Source organism: Eubalaena glacialis, chromosome 1, assembly GCF_028564815.1.
Source record: "Eubalaena glacialis isolate mEubGla1 chromosome 1, mEubGla1.1.hap2.+ XY, whole genome shotgun sequence".
In the NCBI taxonomy this organism is placed as follows: domain Eukaryota; kingdom Metazoa; phylum Chordata; class Mammalia; order Artiodactyla; family Balaenidae; genus Eubalaena; species Eubalaena glacialis.
This window is the reverse complement of record NC_083716.1, coordinates 219947173-219967923: the sequence shown is the minus strand read 5'-3', so window position 1 is coordinate 219967923 and position 20751 is coordinate 219947173. Positions and strand designations below refer to the sequence as shown.

General features: G+C 46.5%; 1 protein-coding gene across 1 annotated transcript; it reads left to right on the top strand.

Annotated features, from left to right (window-relative positions):
* The first annotated feature begins 5211 nt into the window (after positions 1-5211).
* Positions 5212-5584, top strand: TNP1 (transition protein 1). Its single transcript, XM_061204870.1, has 2 exons — positions 5212-5350; positions 5556-5584. Exons 1-2 carry the CDS (start codon positions 5212-5214, stop codon positions 5582-5584), a joined length of 168 nt encoding a protein of 55 aa, XP_061060853.1.
* Positions 5585-20751: the final 15167 nt, after the last annotated feature.

Genomic DNA, 20751 nt, shown 5'->3' with positions numbered 1-20751 from the left:
CTTTGTATACTACTGAACCATGTGGCCTTAGGGTCGGTGGTGGCAAAAGGAATAAAAATTGTCAAATAATTTTTCATAAGTCCAAAAATAACAACAACAACAAAAGCTATGGCATTCTCTCCAAATGAGAATTTTAAATTTGTCCAGAGGAACTCCAAATTCACACCCTGCCTCTAAGAAGAGCTCATTACTTTTTCCCATTTCTCCTTCTCCCTTCAGTATTATATTCCTTCATTGTGACCCTAGCAGCAGCACAGGTAGGAGGAAAAAGGCCAAGGGAGCAGAGAGTCAATGTCAGATCTATGTTTAAGGCAAGTAGAGAAGGCAGTGTGAAGTGGTGGGCAGTCTTTGGTTTGAAGATCAGCAATCTGAGTTCAGCCATGGCTCTTGCACTGCCTGGGTGCAGCCCTTAGACAAGCCTCTTGGCCTCCCAAAAGAGGGGGGTCAGATGGCTCCTGAGGACCACCCCAGGGCCAATGCTCTTGTGATGAGCTTCCTACCTTTTAGCAGCCCAATTTCTCTATTCCTGGAAAACAGAAATTTCTTATGGAAAGAGAGTTTGGAGATGCAGTCAGAAAGGATGGGAGAGGAGCCTGAAAGAAAAATGAGGAAAAAACTCCAAAAATCTTCGGGTAGAACCCAGACCATCTTCAGAGCCATGATGTCCCCTTGTTTCCCAGAACTGGATGGGAAGAGGTGAATGGAGTTGAGGTCCCTCCTTCCATTTTCTCTGAAAACCGCCCCTTGGCCTGTGGCTCTGGTTCCTCTTTATTTCCTAGGAGAGATACCAGATGAATCTTGAGCTCAGAGAGCTCAACCCCTTGGTGAAACCCCTCTCTCAGCAGATTTCCCCCGCTCCAGCCCACCCTGAGCCCCCTTTGCCTGCCTGAACAGCAGCAGCAGCACCAAGAACAGAGAAGACAGGGCATGCATGCGAACAGGGTAGAAGGTCCCCACTTCCCAGCTAAGGTCAACATCTGTAGAGACTTAGGTTTCAGACAGGGGTTCAGACTGAGTCATCTACATTTTTAAGGACTGTCAGCAACTTTTCCATGTTCCCTGTAATAAACCCCAATTTCCGGCCTGCTGGGAAGATCCTGCCCTGGGCAGACATCCATTGGACTCCCAGGAAAATTAATGGAGTGAGTTTGAATTGGAGAGGTGAGATGAGACCCAACTAGAGATCTGACTTCCAAAACAGTGACGTCCAAAGCCTGCCTCTTCCTAATCTAAGAAAGGGGCCAGTGGGAGTGCCAAGTCTCCAAGCCCTTCCCTGCAGTGCCACTTTGCCATCTTTCTAAGAGATAAAGACACCATTTTGTCCATCCACTTGTTCTGGGCAAGATAACACTCAGCCCCAAAAGTGAAGGAACTGATAGCTCCTCTTCTAAAAAGACCAGTAATTCAGTTCTTTCTCCATGTCCCTATAGCTACCAGAAAATATCTATTTCCTTTCATCAAGAGAAACAAAAACTAAGACCCACTAGGAAACCAAAGTATGGAGGAAATAGGTTTATTGGGACATCTCTGCTATTCCTGTGCTGGGTTATTTAAAGTAGCTCATGTAACCATCCTGTGCCTTGGTTTCTTCATCCAAAGGGAAAAATGAAAAAGAGAGAGCAGAAGAAAAGGTAAGGAGACAACAGATTAATGGATTAACAGATTAACAGATGGATTAACAGATGGCTCTCAACAAAGGAAAGAATGCATTGTGCTGTAAATTGCTATTGGCTCAAACAACAGTGGGGAAGAAACAGAAAGAGAAACAGAGATAGGCTGCAGTCCCCAGTGCTCAACCCTGCTGGGAGGTCTGACAGAGAAGCCAACACAAACACCACCACAGCCCCACTCCTCACTGGCCTGGGAATTGCCTCCCCTCACACTGGGCTTCCTGTTGGTGGAGTTTCTCAGCATGGGTGTCTGAAACCAGAATTTGTCCTTAACCCTATGCAAAGGGGACTTTCCTGTTTGTTTGTTTCTTCATCCCATCTCAAGTCTGGCTGCCTTCTTCCCTGTGATCTCAGCTTCTCCTTGGCAGAGTAGATCTTTGGGGGATGGGAAGGATTGGGGGAAAGAAATATTATCCAGTCTCCAGGACCATCCAGAAAATGTCTCCCAAACTAAAGAAGCCAGGTCCCTCTGCAAACATGTTCACCAGCAGGGTCAGGCCTGAGAGGCCAGCACGGAGCACCTGAGGGCCTTTTATGGAGGCAATGTCCTTTTTCCCTTCTTTCTCTAGAAATGCTCCCACTTGGTATACAAAATCACTCAATGTCGTACCGTCTGTCCTCATAACACCAAAGTCGCTGGAATGAACAAATGTTCATGACTACCTACTATGGACCATGTCCCTGTGGGAAATGCAGATGAATAAAAAATACAGTCCCTAACTACAAGGAGCCTACCACAAAAGTCAGTTCAGCTCAGAGATCACGTATCCCAACCAGCATATTTACAAAATAATAGAGCTGAAGTCCAGAGAAGTGATGTTTGTGGCACAGTCCAGACTAAAAACAAGACCCATTGCCTCCTGTTGAGATCAGACTCACACACATGACACGACAATGTGGGCACAAAACAAGATTTCAAACAATTAGGGCTGGTTTTCCAGACATTGAGGACAATATTATAGGACAATGGACTTTGAATAAATTTCAAAAGACAATGACAATTTGAAAAGTCAGAGGAGTCTTCCTTGGAGAAGGTGGGACAAAATGGGGAAGAAGCAGATAGCTGGAAAACTGGGACTTTTTATTGATTCAGCCAAGATTTCACAAATCCTTATTGGGCTCCTACTCTGTGGCAGGACTGTTCAATGCTCAGTGAACATAATTTTTAAATTCCGGCTTTCATGGAACTTGCTTGTGGGAGGAACAACTAGGCTGGAGTAGACAGAAAAGTCCCCAAATTACAAAGAGGTAAGGCAGCAGCCAGCCTCTTTCATAGAGTTCCTCCTTCTTTGGGTGAATAAAGGCATCCAACAGAAGGTCTTCAGAAAGAACTGCCTGGAAACCAGAAAGTGGAAGGGGTCACTTATGATAGCTGTTCAAAGAAGCTGCGTTTCAAAACATGATTTGCCATCTTCTCTATAGACATTAGAAATACAGGGAGTGGGCCTTGAACTACATTCTGTCTTCAATTCAATCAACTTTTGCTAAGAACCTCCTACATGCAAGAGTGCTTGGTTCTTGAATGAGGATGATGGCAGGGGAGAGAGAAGGAGGGACAGAAAGAAGTTATCAAGCTCTATTGAGATTTTTTTTGAAAGGTCTCAATATAAGGTATAAAGGAGGAAGAAGAAAAGGTTGGATGATGAGTCCAGTATCAGGGAAGTTGGGGATGGTGGATATCTCCTGCTCAGACTTTTACTCTGAGCTCCAGACCCATATACCAAACAATCATTCAGTATCTCTATTTGGAAGTCTCAAAGGAACCTCAAACCCAAAATGTCTTAGACCAAAATCATGATCATCATTGCCCCCATGCTTGGCCTTTATCCCAGTGAGTGGCACGAACTTCTAGATAGCTGCATCACACAGAAATAAAATCCACACCTTTGACACCCTCTACTCTCACCAACCAAATCCAATCCGTCACCAAGTCTTTGTCTCCTATCTACATCTCTACATCCTAACCAACACCCACTGGCCCGGGCTTAAGCCATTTTCAAATATTTCTCTCCTGAACCCCCACTATTGGCAATAGCCTCTCCCTTTATTCACTTCATTTCCCCATCAATCCATCCGCCATCTAATCTTATCATGTCATCCTCTTAAACATTTTTCCATGGCTCCCCAATGTACTTGAGCTTGTCTGGTATCTGCTCCTCTCTCCAACCTCATTTTGCACCATGTTGAGAAGTAATTATTCACTGATTAGTGTAGATGTCTGATTAATAGCTTTCTCCCCTACTAGGCTGAAAACTCCATGAACTCAGAGTCTACGTCTGTTTTTACCCACTACTATTTTCCTAGCAACTAAGTGCATGGCACATACTACATGATCAATAAATATTTGCAGACTGACTTTTTTCAAATGGCTAAGCCAATGGTTCTCAACCAGGGGTGATTTTTCCCCCTCCCTCCCCCCGGCAATGTTTGGATACATTTTTGGTTGTCACAGCTGTAAGGGTTCTACTGGCATCTAAAGGGTACAGGCCAGGAATGCTGCCAAATGCACAAGGCAATGTGAAAATTAGTAAAAGAAAACTTCAGCTAAGATTGGAATTAGAAGTACTCATACAGGGAGCTCTCACACCCTACCGCTCATGGTCAATCATGCCAAAAAGAAGATATTATTTACTGACCCCAACAGGAAGACATCAGGCACTGACCCCAACAGGAAGTGCAACTACTTTACTACCCCAGCAGGAGGAAGGAAGACTTCCATCACCCAGCAACAAGCCCAGCCAATGCAAAGGGCTGCAACTCAGCCAATAAGAAGACATTATCACCTGAACTTTTACTTTCCTCCAATGAACTCTCATTATTTCCTTGCTGATGACTTCCTTTCCCTGTCCAGCTCTCCTTACTATAAAAGCCTTCCATGTGGTATAACCCCTTGGAGTATCTCTCTGTCTGCCAGATGAAATGCTGCCTGGTTCAAGAATGATTTAATAAAGCTAATTAGATCTTCAAATTTACTCAGTTAAATTTTGTTTTTTAACAACAATAGTCCCACATATTTAGCCCATAGTGTCAGCAGTGCTCAGGTTGAGAAAACTTGGTTTAGATGAAAGAGAAAGAATATTTATGTTTTGGTCATATTGAACTGGATTTCCTAGAGTCAAGTCCTTATAGAAACACATTTGTTATCCCCCAATGCTGTAAGAGAGACTTAAACATGATGCATATACACACACTCAACAACCATTAAATTTCCTACAAACAGGAGATAACTATTTTAATGGCTCTTGTACTCTCCAGGTGCCCAGCACAGGGCTGGAATTTAGGTGCTCAATAACACCTGTCTGGGAAACCTCACTTGTCATTAAAAAAAGACCTCAAAATTGAGGGTAGCCTTGAGCTGCATTAGAGGGGCCACCTTATTTCACATATATTACCAAAGTGTAACAAAGGCCAGTGACATCACAGTGGAGCCCTGCCCACCGCTAAGCCACGCCCCCTTCACAGTCACAATCGCTAAGGCCTTAAATACCCAGACTTGTGGCCTCCCGGCTCTACAAAGCCCCTCGTTTTGGCAGAAAGTACAATGGCCACCAGCCGCAAATTAAAGAGTCATGGCGTGAGGAAGGGCAAGAACCGAGGTCCTCACAAGGGAGTCAAGAGAGGTGGCAGCAAAAGAAAATACCGGAAAGGAAGTCTGAAGAGTAGAAAACGGTGCAATGACGGTGAGTGAGGGATGAGTAGGAGAGCAGTCAAACAGGGGGGATCTTGTTGTCCCACGGGTCCTCGCTCTTGGAGTTACCTCTCATAGGACCCTGAAACCTCAGCATGAGAATTTCATTCCCAACTAGGTTCATGTTTGGGCAGGAAGAGGATGAATGGTCATGTTCTAACTGGTGTTCCTGTTGCAAACTTGTCCTTTCCCTACAGCCAATCGCAATTCCCGCTCCCACTTGTGACTCCACCAGCGGGCTCTGCCCTGGTGGACTTCAAACGACACCAGGCAACAACAGAGAACAGAAGGGGGACTGCCAAGGAGACCTGAAGTTAGATCAAAGCCAGAGAAGAGCCTATCATGTGGATAAAATGTCAGTTGTGAAGAAATGAGGAATGTATATGTTGGCTGTTTCTCCCCAACATTTCAATAAACATTTGAAAACTGAATTTCAGTTTCCTTTGATCTTTTGGTTGGAAAATGGCTCCTGAGCTGGGCAGCCTTGGGGAAGAATTAACAGATATGAAACCATTAAACATCAAACATGATTTGGATAATATCAATGTCAATGTAATTTTCCTTAACAACTCTCTCTCCTTGTGCCCCAACTCTGGCCATGCACCATCACCATATTTGGGTCTTGGTCTCAATGTACTGTCTCCCTTCCCAACATGGAAAGGGAGAGGAGATAAAAGAAATGGGAGAAATACATTCATCAGAGTGCCAGTTATGAGCCAAAGGAAGCAAGCTGGTTTTGTCAAGGGGCTTAGAGCATGGAGACACCAAACCATGATTTCCCAAACTAGCTAGCTAAAGACAGTCCCAGTGGTGGATAGAGAACCCTCAGCACTTCTAATTTATCTGATTGTATGGGCATGATTAGCAGGCTGTTGGAGATGAGGATACATTCTGGGCAGAGGCCAGCATGGTATTTGGACAAGACCAGAGGCAGGGATACTGCCTGGGAGATTCAAGCCAGCTTGTGTGACTCTGACGTCATAAATGAATCTTAATCAGGTGTGTCTGGAAGTAGGACTGACCTCACCTCAGTCTGGGTGGACCTTATTGGCAAGGAAGAACCATCCTTTGCTGTGGCCCTCACTTTAGCTTGACCTTGTGTTCTGATAACGGTTATGTCGTCTCTAGCCAGGGATCTGACACCTCCTCTCAGCATCCACCCACTCAGGAAGGGGCAATATTTTTCTTAATGAGTGTTTCCTGTTGCCTCAGAGACAGTACCAGGGTGGCACAGAGAGGAACTGAGACTCATATTTAAACCAGGCCACCCACTTAGATTCTGGGGAAGCAACCAGGAAAGGATATAAGCCAGAAGGAATGAGAGGAGCATGAGGTCAGACACGAAGTTTCCAACATGGGCGGGGTGGGGGTGGGGGGGAGATGTGGGACCAGGTGACATAGCGAGGAAAGGGAGCCTCTTTCTCTGCAGAGCTCCACATATTTTCAATTAGATCATTGACTCTGAGCCCTGTGGAGGTGTCTAGGTATTGGGATATGGGGATGGGAACAAGGGTTGTCCCTGTGGGTCAGATTCTAGTAGGGAAGGATGAGAAAAAGCCCAGGTCATGACATGAGTAAAGATGTTTCAAGTTGCTTCGTTCTCTTAGCCCTAGAGAATGTACACACTGCTCCTGAGCTAAGTCAGCATCAGGCACCCAGACTCTTCAAAACTCATCAAACTTGTATTTCCCTCCTTATTTTTTCAGTTTCCATTTTTGTAAAGAGGGAATAGAGAAAATACTCCTTTCATAACCTTCATCTTCCACAGTTTTACCTCTTAAACATTCCTGTTGTCCCTGTTTTTCGAACCAAACTCAAACTCATATGCTTCTCAAGTAGATGATTATCCACAACCACACAAAACTCATTCAACTGGAATCCCCAATCAGAAATGACCAGTTCTCACATACTCTTGTGCCCTTTGGGAGTTCCTCTGCCTCCATGTAAAGAAAGCCTGAAAGCTCCTTGCAGCACACAAAATCCAGTTATTTTACTGTCAGGCTTTTGCTGCTCTAGCCATAAATTCTCATTCATCAGCCAGCAGGGAGTACAGCCAGTTAGAATTCCTACATGGGTCCAAAATAGCGAAGGCTTTATATCCCCTCCTGCCCAGCAGGCTGCTCAGGGAAAGGGTGACCTCAGGCCAGGCATTTCTCTGTGCTGAGGCAGACCCTGCAGTTAGGCTGAAGTTAGGAGGCTGTTTGCTGGACCTCATGCCCCACAGTCTGGGCCACACACCTCTGTCTCTTCCACTGGCTTTCTGGTAACCTACATCTCTTCCCACCTGCTTTTTTCCCACCTTTTGCCCCTGCCACTCCCTGCTGCAACTGTGTGCCAGGAGCCTTCAAATGCTTTCATGCACAGCTCACCCCTTGCTCCGTGCTCTCCACTTCATCTTTTCTCTGCCATCTTTCAGATTGCCAAGATGTGCAAAGACAACCTTTCCCATAGGGAAGAGTCAACAGAACAGCAAAACAGTGTGAAATGTACTTCCCTCAAGAAACTTACTATTCTTTATATAAGAATATTATTCCACATGTATCAATAAATAGAAATATTATTCCTGTATCCATCAGGATCCCTCAGGAAAGCAGATCCTGGAGGGGACTCAAATGAAGACACATTACTGAAGGGACGATTCACAGAGGCAAGACCTCCAGAGCCTGGCAATAATGGCTCTGCAGGGCTTCCCTGGTGGTGCAGTGGTTAAGAATCCACCTGCCAACGCAGGAGACACAGGTTCGAGCCCTGGTCTAGGAAGATCCCACATGCCGCGGAGCAGCAAAGCCCATGCGTCACAGCTATTAAGCCTGGGCTCTAGAGCCCGTGAGCCACAACTACTGAAGCCTGCGTGCCTAGAGCCCAGTGCTCTGCAACAAGAGAAGCCACCGCAATGAGAAGCCCGTGCACCGCAATGAAGAGTAGTCCCCACACGCCACAACTAGAGAAAGCCCGTGCGTAGCAATGAAGACCCAACGCAGCCAAAAATAAATTAATTAATTAAAAATAAATAAAGAAATAATGGCTCTGCAGAGGCGAAAGGATGGAACAGTATTATAGGAGCCCCATGAGAGCCAAAGCTGTGTGTTTGGTGAAGGGGGTGGCAGATGGACCTCTGGGTAAAGACTGTACTGGAGAGGGACACAGACATTGCTGGTCTCAGAAGCACCCTGATGTTTCTCTCCTCCAGCCCTCCAATCTCCTCCTGATGCTTCCAGTGGCCAAACTCAACCAAAAGGCAACAAGTTAAGGACCCCAGGTGATGCAGGGCATCAAAGAGCAGAGGATGTTGAAGAATAGCTCTGAAAAACCAATGATGATAGCTGGCACAGCCTGGTAGGCAAAATGTCTTCTTTCATTGGACTTCTAGAAGCTGGCCACTTTAGCATACTATTTGTCTTCTCTCATTTCTTGTCACAGACCAAAGTCCCTTCAGAAGTAACCAGTGAAGAGACCCCAGACCAAGTTACTCAGGGCTCCTGAACCCTCAGCTCAAAAGCACGCGTTCATGTCATTGGCAAGAGAGTATTATTCCCAGACAAAATGCTCTAAGACAATGTTAATTAATGATCAGGATGGGCATGTGGAGAACAGCTCAAGGCTGGTCAGGGCAGCCAGACCCTTGCCTGGTGACTTGTGTTTGCCCCCTTAGACAGGTGTGGAAGGATTGGCAGCCACCTGGAAAACTCTGTTTTGCAGTAAGAACATTTTCCAGGCTCACAGGCTGGACATCTTCCAGCTCCGGTGTTGACTTAGTCACTGCCCTCCAGGAACATTCATTCTGGCTCCCTGTTGACAGCTCTTGCAGGCTCAGCCCCGACCAGGCAGGCACCCAGAGGGAAAGAGCACAGGGGGCTTGTGACACTGGAAGGCCTCACCCTCTGTGTGTTTTTTCTCCACCTCCCTCACCAAGGGGTCTCTGTTCCTCTCTCCAGTTTTCTCTGGAATGCCATGTCCTTAAGTCATCACTTACTCGGCCTTTTAAGAAAGTCAGAAAAAAAAAAAATTAAGGAATTTGACCACAAGCCCTTCTGGGTCACCTTGACCTTCTGGTGAGCTGACTTGGATACAGGGCCTCTGCTCCACTGACATCGGGGTCTGATGGGAGTGGTCCCTGAGGATCCTGTGGGTGGAGAGAGCCCAGAGGAGCTAGGGGAGAACACAGCTGACTCCCACCTCTTGCCCTGGGCCTGTCCAGATCAGCCCAGGTGGGCCCAGCTGGATCTGTGCAGCTGCAGGAAAACAGGAAGTTCTAGAGAAGTGCTCAGGGCTGTGTGAGGGAGTGAAGGCCCAGAAGCTACAGCTGGGAGGGGACTGGGGTGCCCCAGGGGTAGTCGGTACAAGTCAGACATGGCCTGAGGCTCAGCTGTCGGGGTCACCTAGAGGTCTGTCCTTTGAAACCAGAGGACAGCACAGCCTGGCTCTGCAATCAGAGCCTTCACGCACCAGGCCCCCCCAAGGAAAGACCCAAACCTCTAGGAGCACCAGGTCCTGGTCACCAGGTCGCTGGTCCACCTCACTGGGTTGATGAGTGAGGAAGCCGGTTATCCAGCTTGAAGAGAGCCTCTCCTCACTTCTGGGCCCCCAAGCCGCCCTCCCTCTCCAGCCTTTCATGGGTCCAAACGGGAGACCTCGCCCTGATCTGAGCCCTGCAGCCATGCCTGCCCTTTAGCTCAGTGTCCCAGAAGTGATACAGATGACAGTTCTCTCCACGAAGCACAGTGCCAGGGAAAGTGTCCAGGACTGAATCCCGAGGGTCTGGATTCCATCAGAACCCACTCCTCCTGCATTGTGACCTTGATCCATCTCTCAGTCCTGCTTTATTTCAAGCCTTTGCACACCTCCCCTGCTGCAGCTGGGGCCACTTCATCTCTTCTTAAGGCTCAGATTTACCATTGCTGTTACCAAGCCTGACTGCAGGGAGAGGCATCTCTCAGCGACCAGCAGGGTAGGCTAAAGCAGATGGGCAATGGTTCTACCAGCCATGTGATCTTAAGTTGATTTTCCAACCTCCCTTAGCCTCATCTTCCTTATCTATAAAATGTCAGTCATGACATCTACCACACAGGGGACTTGTAAGAATATAAAATACTGTAAATTATAGGACTTGAGTTGAGTTGGCTGCCCTCACCTCTCTCCCTTTGGACTGGCCTTTTAAGTACCATTGTGTCTGTCTGGCCATGACTCATGACCCTGCTTCCTGCCTTAGTCTCTGGATGACACTCCTGTGGACAGATTCCCAGGCACCCCTTGCTCTGCAGAGAGCTCTGGATTCCCATGTGACCTAGAGCCTCTCAATCTCTTCCATCCCTTTGCCCAGGTCAGATACTGAGATCAGGAAGCATCTATATCTCCCTGTGACTTATTTTGCTCTCCCATAAAATTAAGGCATTGAGGATGATCTTATCTCTCCAATGAGACTGTAAACTCCTAGGAGCAGGAGCCCAGCCACCCCCAAGTGAGGGGCAGAAGGATCACATCAGGACAGACAAACAGCCCTTGTTTCTTGGGAAATAAATCAATGGATCCACCTCCTAACCCAATACATTGTGAAAAATAAAATCTGAGCATGGATGTCAATGAAAAGGACTGAGGGTGGATTGATAAACTCACTGATTAGGATCACGTCTATTTTTTCCATTAGTAGCAGGCAAATATCTCTGTAATTAATTAGCTATAAAGTCCTAAGTCTAACACGCAAGTGGTTTTTATTGAAAAGACATAAAGAGCTTGAATTTCACAATTTGCAGGGACCATTCTCAAAAGTGCCTCAAAATGGAAGCTCTGAAGAGGGAGAGCTTCTCAACAGGACTAGAAACTGGGCCTTGATTTATTGACTTACTGTTTCCATCAGGAACACCGAAGAACAATATCACATGAGGTATACAAAATGCTTCTGAAACTTTCACATGCACAGAATCACCTGGAATCAATCTGATGGAATGCAGATTCTAATTCTGTAGATCCAGGGTGGGCCCGAGATTCCGCATTTCTAAGAAGCTCCCAGGTGGCTCTGACACTGATGGTCCAGGGACCACACTGTGAGTAGTGAATGAAGAGGTATAAAACACTCCGCTAGACCCACTAGGGTCGGGTGACTTTTCTGTACTGTTAAACTTCTTTGTAATAAAATGAGAGAAAAATTTAAAAAACAAAAAACAGGAACCCTCTGGTAAAAGGCTCAAAGAGCAGGTCCAGGTCAGCTCTGTCCAAACTTCCACGGCAATTCATTGCCCCTCTCTGGGGTTCCAAGATGCCTTGCAATTCTTAAAAAAAAAATGTCCTAAGAGTCTAAAGGATTAGATCAAAGAAATGTAGCCCAGCAGCTCCCATCTCTCTGACTTCTCTTTTAGGTACAGAAGGCAGCAGCATCATAGAATGTGGATAGAGGGCTTTCTCTGCCCCTCTGAACCATGGTTAGTCTACACCACTTCAGAACATGGGAATGGTACTTCCCAGGGATACGAAAAGAAAGAAGCTAGAGAAGAGGTGAGAAAATGCTCTGAACAATGATGCCTTTCCCACCACTGCCACCACTGGAGGCTAGAAACAGAATCTCTGGTCTGACTACTCAATCTTTTCTGTTTGCTCCCCTTGGCTGCAGATCCTGGGCCAGATCACAGCCCACTTGTGGCTCAAGGTGTGCATTTGGCGACAACCAACAGAAACAGATTCCAGCTAACTTAAAAGAAGGGGAAATGGAATCTATTGGAAGGCTGTGAAATTGCTCAAGAATAGAAGGAAAAGCTGGACAAGTAGGTCCCAGGATGGAAGCCAGGCAGGAAGCAGGCCACAATTCAAGGGCGCCCTCTTTGCATTGAAATGGCTCCAATTGTTTTCCACTCTTACATCACTACCCTAAAAAGCGAGAGTCCCAGGAGAGAGAAAATGATGGTCAAGCTTGTGTTACAGTGGGGCAGGCTTGATCCTAGAAGGAAAATTGAGGGACTGTTACCAAAGAAAGGAAAATGTATGCCAAGCAGCCAGGCACAGCAATGTCCACTGCATAAGGCAAGAAACAACTTCCCTGCAATGCAAGCAATGCCAGCAGACTCTCCCACAGGGTAAAAACTCAGCATCCTGCGCACACAGCAGCCACTCTCTTGAATCCCTAAAGGTGTGAACACCGTTATGTCATGCAGTTTTCCTGTAAAACTGCCATCTTAGCATAAAGAATTTGCTTAGAACCTATCAAATACGTTTTGTTTTCACTGCCAGAACCATAAATTGGCTTCATTCTCCACTCCAGTTTTTTCCCCGCAAAGAACGTTTTCACCACGTTGAAAAAATTAACAGCAAATGGGATAGCAAGAAGAGAGTCACAGAACCACATGCAGGGCTGCTGCTGGAGGGATGGACAGGCCCATTCCTGGTGTGCACATTTTATATTCATGGCTCTGGAAGTAAACATACCTGGGAGTCACAGATTCTAGGGGAAGGTGGAGAGGGAGACTGTGATCTCCATAAAAGTCAAGAGTACAATAATGCAAATTTGGGGCATGGGCAGGCGGCCCTGGCCTCAGGGGGACTCCATCTTCACCTGCCTGGCTCCTAAGAAGAATGATTTCCCTCTTTCCCTCTTTCCACTCCAGACATCCAAGAAGCAAGACATGTTCTGGCTGGTTTAGCAGATAGAAGCTCCCCAGGGTTTGGGTCTAGGACATCTAGTATGGGAGCCACTGGCCACATGTAACTACTGAGCACTTGAGATGTGGCAAATTGGAATTGAGATGTATTCTCACTGTAACTTATATACTTGGTTTCAAAGACTTAGTATGAAAAAAAGAATGTAAGATATCTCATTAATATTTTTTCACATTGATTGTATGTTGAAATACTATCTTAGACATACTAGATTTAAAAAAACAACTAACATTGATTTTGCACATTTCTTTTTTGTTTTTTTAAGTGTGGTTACTGGAAAATTGAAAACCACAATGTGACTCGTGTTATATTTCTATCGGACAGAGCTGGCCAAAGCTGCCCTGGATTTTCACAGCTCAGTAACTCCTCATTCCCTATACTTCCTGCTCTTTTCCTTTAGAACCATGTCTACTAAGCCAGGCCCTGTGCTAATCCAGCACTACAAAGAGATGAATAAAGCCCACCATTTACCTTCAGTTTTCCCAACCCTCTATCACACGCACACACACGCCTACTATCTTTTTTTTTTAATTATTTATTTATTTATTTTTGGCTGCGTTGGGTCTTTGTTGCTGCGTGCGGGCTTTCTCTAGTTGCAGCGAGTGGGGGCTACTCTTCGTTGCGGTGCACGGGCTTCTCACTGCAGTGCCTTCTTTTGTTTCAGAGCACAGGATCTAGGTGCACCAGCTTCAGTAGTTGTGGCACATGGGCTCAGTAGTTGTGGCTTGTGGACTCTAGAGCGCAGGCTCAGTAGTTGTGGCGCACAGGCTTAGTTGCTCTGTGACATGTGGGATCTTCCCAGACCAGGGCTTGAACCCGTGTCCCCTGCATTGGTAGGCGGATTCTTAACCACTGTACCATCAGGGAAGTCCCTGCCTACTATCTTAATTGAATCCTTTAGGTCCAGAGGTTTGGGAGGTGATTTCCGTGTTGGTCTGTATTATTCTTGTTATTCTCATGGTCATCCTTGCTGTGCCTGATGTGCCTAAATAATTGCTTCCCTGGAGGTCTGGGGCCAAAATTGCCAAACACCGTAGAGCTGTATATTTTCTACTCAGACAACTTTTGGCTCAAAACTGTTTGGCTTGAAAACATATAATATACAAAAGTAAAAAAATGCTTGCTCTTTTTGGCATATCAAGAAGATATGTCACACATGGGAGGAGGGATAACTTGACATCTAATTACCACAGTGAGCTACTCACATCTCTCTACCTGCTAACACACACACACACACACGCACACATACACATAGGCAAAAAGGAGAGAAGAAAAAGTCAAGGTGGTGGCACTCAGCTTTAAATTCTATGTTGTTTTAGAAATGAATACATCTAGGAATAATAATAGTAATAGCAATACTTGTAAAATGCTTATGCTGACCTAAGTGTCCATTGACAGATGAATGGATAAAGAAGATGTGGCACATATATACAATGGAATATTACTCAGCCATAAAAAGAAACGAAATTGAGTTACTTGTAGTGAGGTGGATGGACCTAGAGTCTGTCATACAGAGTGAAGTAAGTCAGAAAGAGAAAAGCAAATACTGTATGCTAACACATATATATGGAATCTTAAAAAAAAAAATGGTTCTGAAGAACCTAGGGGCAGGACAGGAATAAAGACGCAGACGTAGAGAATGGACTTGGGGACCCTGGGAGGGGGAAGGGGAAGCTGGGACGAAGTGAGAGAGTGGCACTGACATATACACACTACCAAATGTAAAATAGATAGCTAGTGGGAAGCAGCTGCATAGTGCAGGGAGATCAACTCGGTGCTTTGTGACCCCCTAGAGGGGTGGGATAGGGAGGGTGGGAGGGAAACGCAAGAGGGAGGAGATATAGGGATATATGTATATGTATAGCTGATTCACTTTGTTATAAAGCAGAAACTAACACACCATTGTAAAGCAATTATACTCCAATAAAGATGTTAAAAAAAAAAAAATGTTTATGCTGGAGACTCTCCTAAGAGCTTCTTTCACCCTCAGCACAATCCCATACAGTAGATACTATTATGACCTCTGTTTTAGATGTAAGAAAGTGAGACACAGAAAAATCAAGCAATTTGTCCAAGGTCACATGGCTGGCAAGCAGCAGAGCCAGGATTCGAACCAGGCTGTCGGTTCCGTGTCTGTGTGCTTAACTGCTAAGCTGTGGCATTTTACAGTTGGAGGAATTGAGGCTTAGAGACTAGAAAAGACACACTTAAGGTGGCCCAGCTCATGACAGAGGCTGGACTAGAAGTCTGTCCTCTGATGCCCCCCACAATGCCCCAGTCTCCCCAAAAGCAGACCACGCCAGTGTCCAAAGCGAAGGGGGACTTTGATAGGTGCACGCTAGGATGCCTGGGGATGGGAGACAGCAAGGAGCAGGAACCAACAGCACTTCTCATGTCTCTTGACTGGGTAAAGGCAGAGCCAGTTGATTCAAACCCTAAGCAACGAATTAATTATAACAGAAAAGCCAAAGGCTTTGGCACCAGCCAGTCCTAGACTCAAATCTTGCCACAAGTTTCATGATCATGGACATGATCATGGACAAGTTTCCTAACTTCTCTGAGCCTCTGTCATTTGCTGTGTAAAACTGGGTTAAGAACACCTCCTTCAAAGACCACCGTGAGGATCTGCATGAGATCCATATGCAAAACAGCTCACGCCATACCTGGTGCATGTGCCTCGTAACTACTTTATAAATATTAGCTTCTCTCCAGACCAGCCCTAATCCTCCTCAACTTCAGCTGGAACCAAACAGGGACCCCTGGAATTCCTGCAGAAGAGTCTATACAGGAGTGAAATAAGCATGTAGGGCTAGAGGGGTGGCCCCAGGGACTGAGGAGCGGAAAGATCCGTGCTGTTTGGGACATAGTGGGCGAGGTAGGGTTACCACCATGAGATGCGCTCCACGGCCTCAGTCTGTGTTGCTAGAAAGAAAGGGAGGATTGTGAGCGCCAGCCTGAGTCACAGAAGCCCTTTGTGTCTCCCAGGAGAGGGCAGGTTGGGGCCTCGGGCTGGGGGGACAGTGGTGGGCGGGGTGGCCTGGCAGCCTGGATTTCATCTAAGAAAGGCTGGCCTGATGCCCGCCTCGTGTGTTGTAAGGGCCGGTAGAGGAGCCCTGGGAGGGGGGACAGGTGTGGACAAAGAGCAGAGACTTTGAAAAAGAGAGATGTCTCTTTCTTATTTCTGTTAGCTTAGAGTTTAACTAATTAAAATTCATTTTTAAAGCTATTTGGGCTTAATGAGGTTCCACTTTCCATGCCTCAGTTTCCCCAACTAAAAGACTCTCAAAATGTCAAAGGGCCCTCAGAGGACCTTCCCGGGGCCATCTTTTCCACGCCTCAGACTGCCCTCACCCCTGCTGAACAGATGGAAAACAAATGGGAGAGACCCCAAGACTCCCAGAGACGAAGGAGTGCCTTCTCCTTCTGGGTGGACTTGACTTTCCATGGTTTCAACGGCAAGGTAATTAGGCCAGAGACAAGAGGAAGCTCCCCTCTGGAAAGAGACCTCTTTTGTTTCTATCACCTCTCTAACATTGCTCCCATATTTTTATACATGTTTCCAAGAATCTTTTCCTAATCAACCAGCCAGAAATGAATGGGCTTTATCATCTCTGAGTTTCCAGCTCAGTGTGTTTGCCCGTCTAGAAGTCCTCCCTGGATACAATAATATTATAGCTACTGGGGTATGGTCTCATGGCCCTAACAGAACATAATTTCCCTAAAGACAGAAAAATCATCAGCTCTGTCTCACCCATGTTGCTTACTACAAGGTCTCTCAGGTTGGGACAATATCCTCTTCGCTAAATCAGCGGGGGCTGATTGAATGTCTACTCTGTACCCAGAGCTAAATGCTTTTCTACATCCATCCAGGACAGCAGCCAGTGTTCAACAAACGTCTATGGAGTGAAAGGCCACTATGCTATGCCAGTCCTTATATTGAAAGAGTGGTCCTAGGACCATTTGTGCCCTTCAGGATATATGCCTCTAAGTACACAAGGCATCAACACTAAAGAGGCAGGGATTCACCAAGGGCGAGGTAAGTACCAGAAAGATGTCCTGGGCCCTTTAAAATATACACCAGGAGTTCCCAATTTTGCTCAGTTCACAACACCTGGATTCTAAATATATTGATTTGGCCAAAGAAGCAAGAGGAGGACTCCATTAACCCAAACTGGTACTCCAGGTCTGGACACTCCCATGAGGGCAGACAGCATGATGTTCATAGTCTATTGTGTTTCCAGCCTTAGTACAGTGCCTGGCACATATTAGTTGCTCAACAAGCATGTATTGAATGGATGGCAGTTGGATGGAGGTGATGCTGCTGACAGGTGACCACATATGTCTCCATAAGGAAGAGGACGATAAAGAACATTGCAGTTAGAAGGGACTTCAGAGTTCTTCTACACCAGCCTCTTATGTTTAGATAAGAAAATGAGGGCCAAGTTCACATGGTGGATTGGAAAAGGGCACTGAACTGGAGTTGGAAAGACCTGGACTCCCTGGTTCTGACCAAACTCAGAAAAAGAACTGTTAGTTAGGGATGCTGTTAGGGCAGCCATCCTTACAACTACTTCCCCACCACTGGTTTGGTCAGATCCACTTTTATACTCTCAACACAACACACATGTGTGCTCTTTAACATCACTGTCCTTCACATTCGTGATTCTATTTTTTTTTTTTTTTTTTTTTGCTGCACTGTGCAGCTTGCGGGATCTTAGTTCCCCAACCAGGGATTGAACCCAGGCCCACAGCAGTGGAAGCATGGAGTCCTAACCACTAGACTGCCAGGGAATTCCCTTGTGATTCTATTGTATAATTCTCTGATTGCAAGTTGGAGGTCACGGTTTTGGTTTGCTTATTTCTTTCTCACCAACCATAGTATCTCCAACATCCACCTGAATTACATAATAAATATTTGTTAAATACATATATTTATTAATAATACATTCTTTCTCAGTTACATGCTAAATTTTTCATGGAGGCTAGAGTGGCTCTTATTGCAAATGCAGCTACCTTGTAACTGTAAATTTGTATTTGAGAAACTGATCATACCAGAAGAGGGTTGAATTCTGGATTGCTGGTGGGACCCAGAAAAATGTATGGCTGTTAGAGCAAAATAAGGAGACTCTGTCTTAGAAAGGGATGGAGTGTGGGGAGTGACATCTTTCAAACCTCAGACTTACACTAATCTGAGCAGGGAGCAAACTTAAGGGACTTGCTTCAGAGTGTGGGTCTGGGAAAGAGAGGAATGTAGAAGATTCTGCTAGTGGAACTGAGAGAGTGAGCAACCAGCCTTTAGTGGCCAAATCACAGCTGCAAGGAAAGCTTGGACCTACATTTGGGGAGGTTCATACCTAGATCACCACAGGAAAGAACTTGGCATCCTCCAGGCTCAGGACTAACAGAGGTGGCAGAGCTAGGAAAAGAGTAAAATACAAAGCTGACATTTCATCTGGTCTGTGTTAAGTTGTACCAAGCTATGTGCCTATAAATCATCTCCAATATATAGACTCTGTACTGACATTTGAGCTCTAATCAGAAAACGGAGGGCAGTATCATGAGGTCAATGCATAGTTAACGGAAGACCTTAGATTGAGAAAATGAGTGAGGACCCAGGTCCTGGTTCTAAGGACTAGTCTGAAGAAGAAAATTGTGACAAACTAAACAATGCAACCAAGAAGTTGTGTGGGCACCCATACACTGTGAGAGGAACCAAAGGGCTGTGTCTGAGTTGTCTATGCAGAAGCTCAGGCCCTAAGATTTTTGAACCCTTGAAGGGTAGAAGTTGAAACCAAAAAAAGCAAAACAAAACAAAGTTTAAAAGCTGATCTAGAGGAGATAGGGCAAGATGGCGGAAGAGTAAGACGCGGAGATCACCTTCCTCCCCACAAATACATCAGAAATACATCTACACATGGAACTGCTCCTACAGAACACCCACTGAACGCTGGCAGAAGACGTCAGACCTCCCAAAAGGCAAGAAACTCCCCACGTACTTGGGTAGGGCAAAAGAAAAAAGAAATAACAGAGACAAAAGAATAGGGACGGGACCTGCACCTGTGGGAGGGAGCCGTGAAGGAGGAAAGGTTTCCACACACTAGGAAGCCCCTTCGCGGGCGGAGACAGCGGGTGGCCGAGGGGGGGAAGCTTCGGAGCCACGGAGGAGAGCGCAGCCACAGGGGTGCGGAGGGCAAAGCGGAGAGATTCCCGCACAGAGGCTCGGCGCCGAGCAGCACTCACCAGCCCGAGAGGCTTGTCTGCTCAGCCGCCGGGGCGGGCGGGGCTGGGAGCTGAGGCTCGGGCTTCGGTCGGATCGCAGGGAGAGGACTGGGGTTGGCGGCGTGAACACAGCCTGAAGGGGTTAGTGCACCACAGCTAGCCGGGAAGGAGTCCGTGAAAAAGTCTGCAGCTGCCGAAGAGGCAAGAGACTTTTTCTTGCCTCTTTGCTTCGTGGCGCGCAAGGAGAGGGGATTCAGAGCGCCGCTTAAACGAGCTCCAGAGACGGGCGTGAGCTGCGGCGATCAGCGCGGACTCCAGAGACGGGCATGAGACGCTAAGGCTGCTGCTGCCGCCACCAGGAAGCCTGTGTGTGAGCACAGCTCACTCTCCACACCGCCCCTCCCAGGAGCCGGTGCAGCCCGCCACGGTCAGGCTTCCGTGATCCGGGGACAACTTCCCCGGGAGAACGCGCAGCACGCCTCAGGCTGCTGCAACGTCACACCGGCTTCTGCCGCCGCAGGCTCGCCCCGCCTCCTCCGTACCGCTCCCTCCCCCCGGCCTGACTGAGCCAGAGCCCCCGAATCAGCTGCTCCTTTAACCCCGTTCTGTCTGGGCGGGGAACAGACGCCCTCAGGGGACCTACATGCAGAGGCGGGTCCAAATCCAAAGCTGAACCCCGGGAGCTGTGTGAACAAAGAAGAGAAAGGGAAATCTCTCCCAGCAGCCTCAGAAGCAGCGGATTAAAGCTCCACAAACAACTTGATGTGCCTGCATCTGTTGAATACCTGAATAGACAACGAATCATCCCAAATTCAGGAGGTGGACTTTGGGAGCAGGATATATTAATTTTTCCCCTTTTCCTTTTTTTGTGAGTGTATATGTGTATGCTTCTGGGTGAGATTTTGTCTGTATAGCTTTGCTTTATAATAGCTTTATTTTATTTCATTTTATTTTATCCTCCTTCTTTCTTTTTTTTTTTTTTTCTTCTCAAATACCAAGGTTTCTTTTTTTTTTTCACACACACTGTATTTTATTTTTACAAGAGATAAATAGACTGACACCAAGCATTGTACATGGATGACCACAACAAAAGCAACAATGATTGCAATTACCCTGATTTCTTTCTTTCTATTTCCTTCTTTCTTTCTTTCTATTTTTTCTCCCTTTTACTCTGAGCCGTGTGGATGAAAGGCTCTTGGTGCTCCAGCCAGGCATCAGGGCTGTGCCTCTGAGGTGGGAGAGCCAACTTCGGACACTGGTCCACAAGAGACCTCCCAGCTCCACGTAATACCAAACGGCGAAAATCATTCAGAGATCTCCATCTCAACATCAAGGCCCAGCTTCACTCAACGACCAGCAAGCTACAGTGCTGGACACCCTATGCCAAACAACTAGCAAGACAGGAACACAGCCCCATCCATTAGCAGAGAGGCTGCCTAAAATCATAATAAGGCCACAGACACCCCAAAACACACCACCAGACGTGGATGTGCCCACCAGGAAGACAAGATCCAGCCTCATCCACCAGAA

Bases quoted from the DNA above. Each gene is read 5' to 3' on its own strand.
- TNP1 (XM_061204870.1), top strand. From the start codon at position 5,212: ATGGCCACCAGCCGCAAATTAAAGAGTCATGGCGTGAGGAAGGGCAAG. The intron at 5,351-5,555 runs GTGAGTGAGGGA...CTTTCCCTACAG, and splicing joins TAGAAAACGGTGCAATGACG to CCAATCGCAATTCCCGCTCC.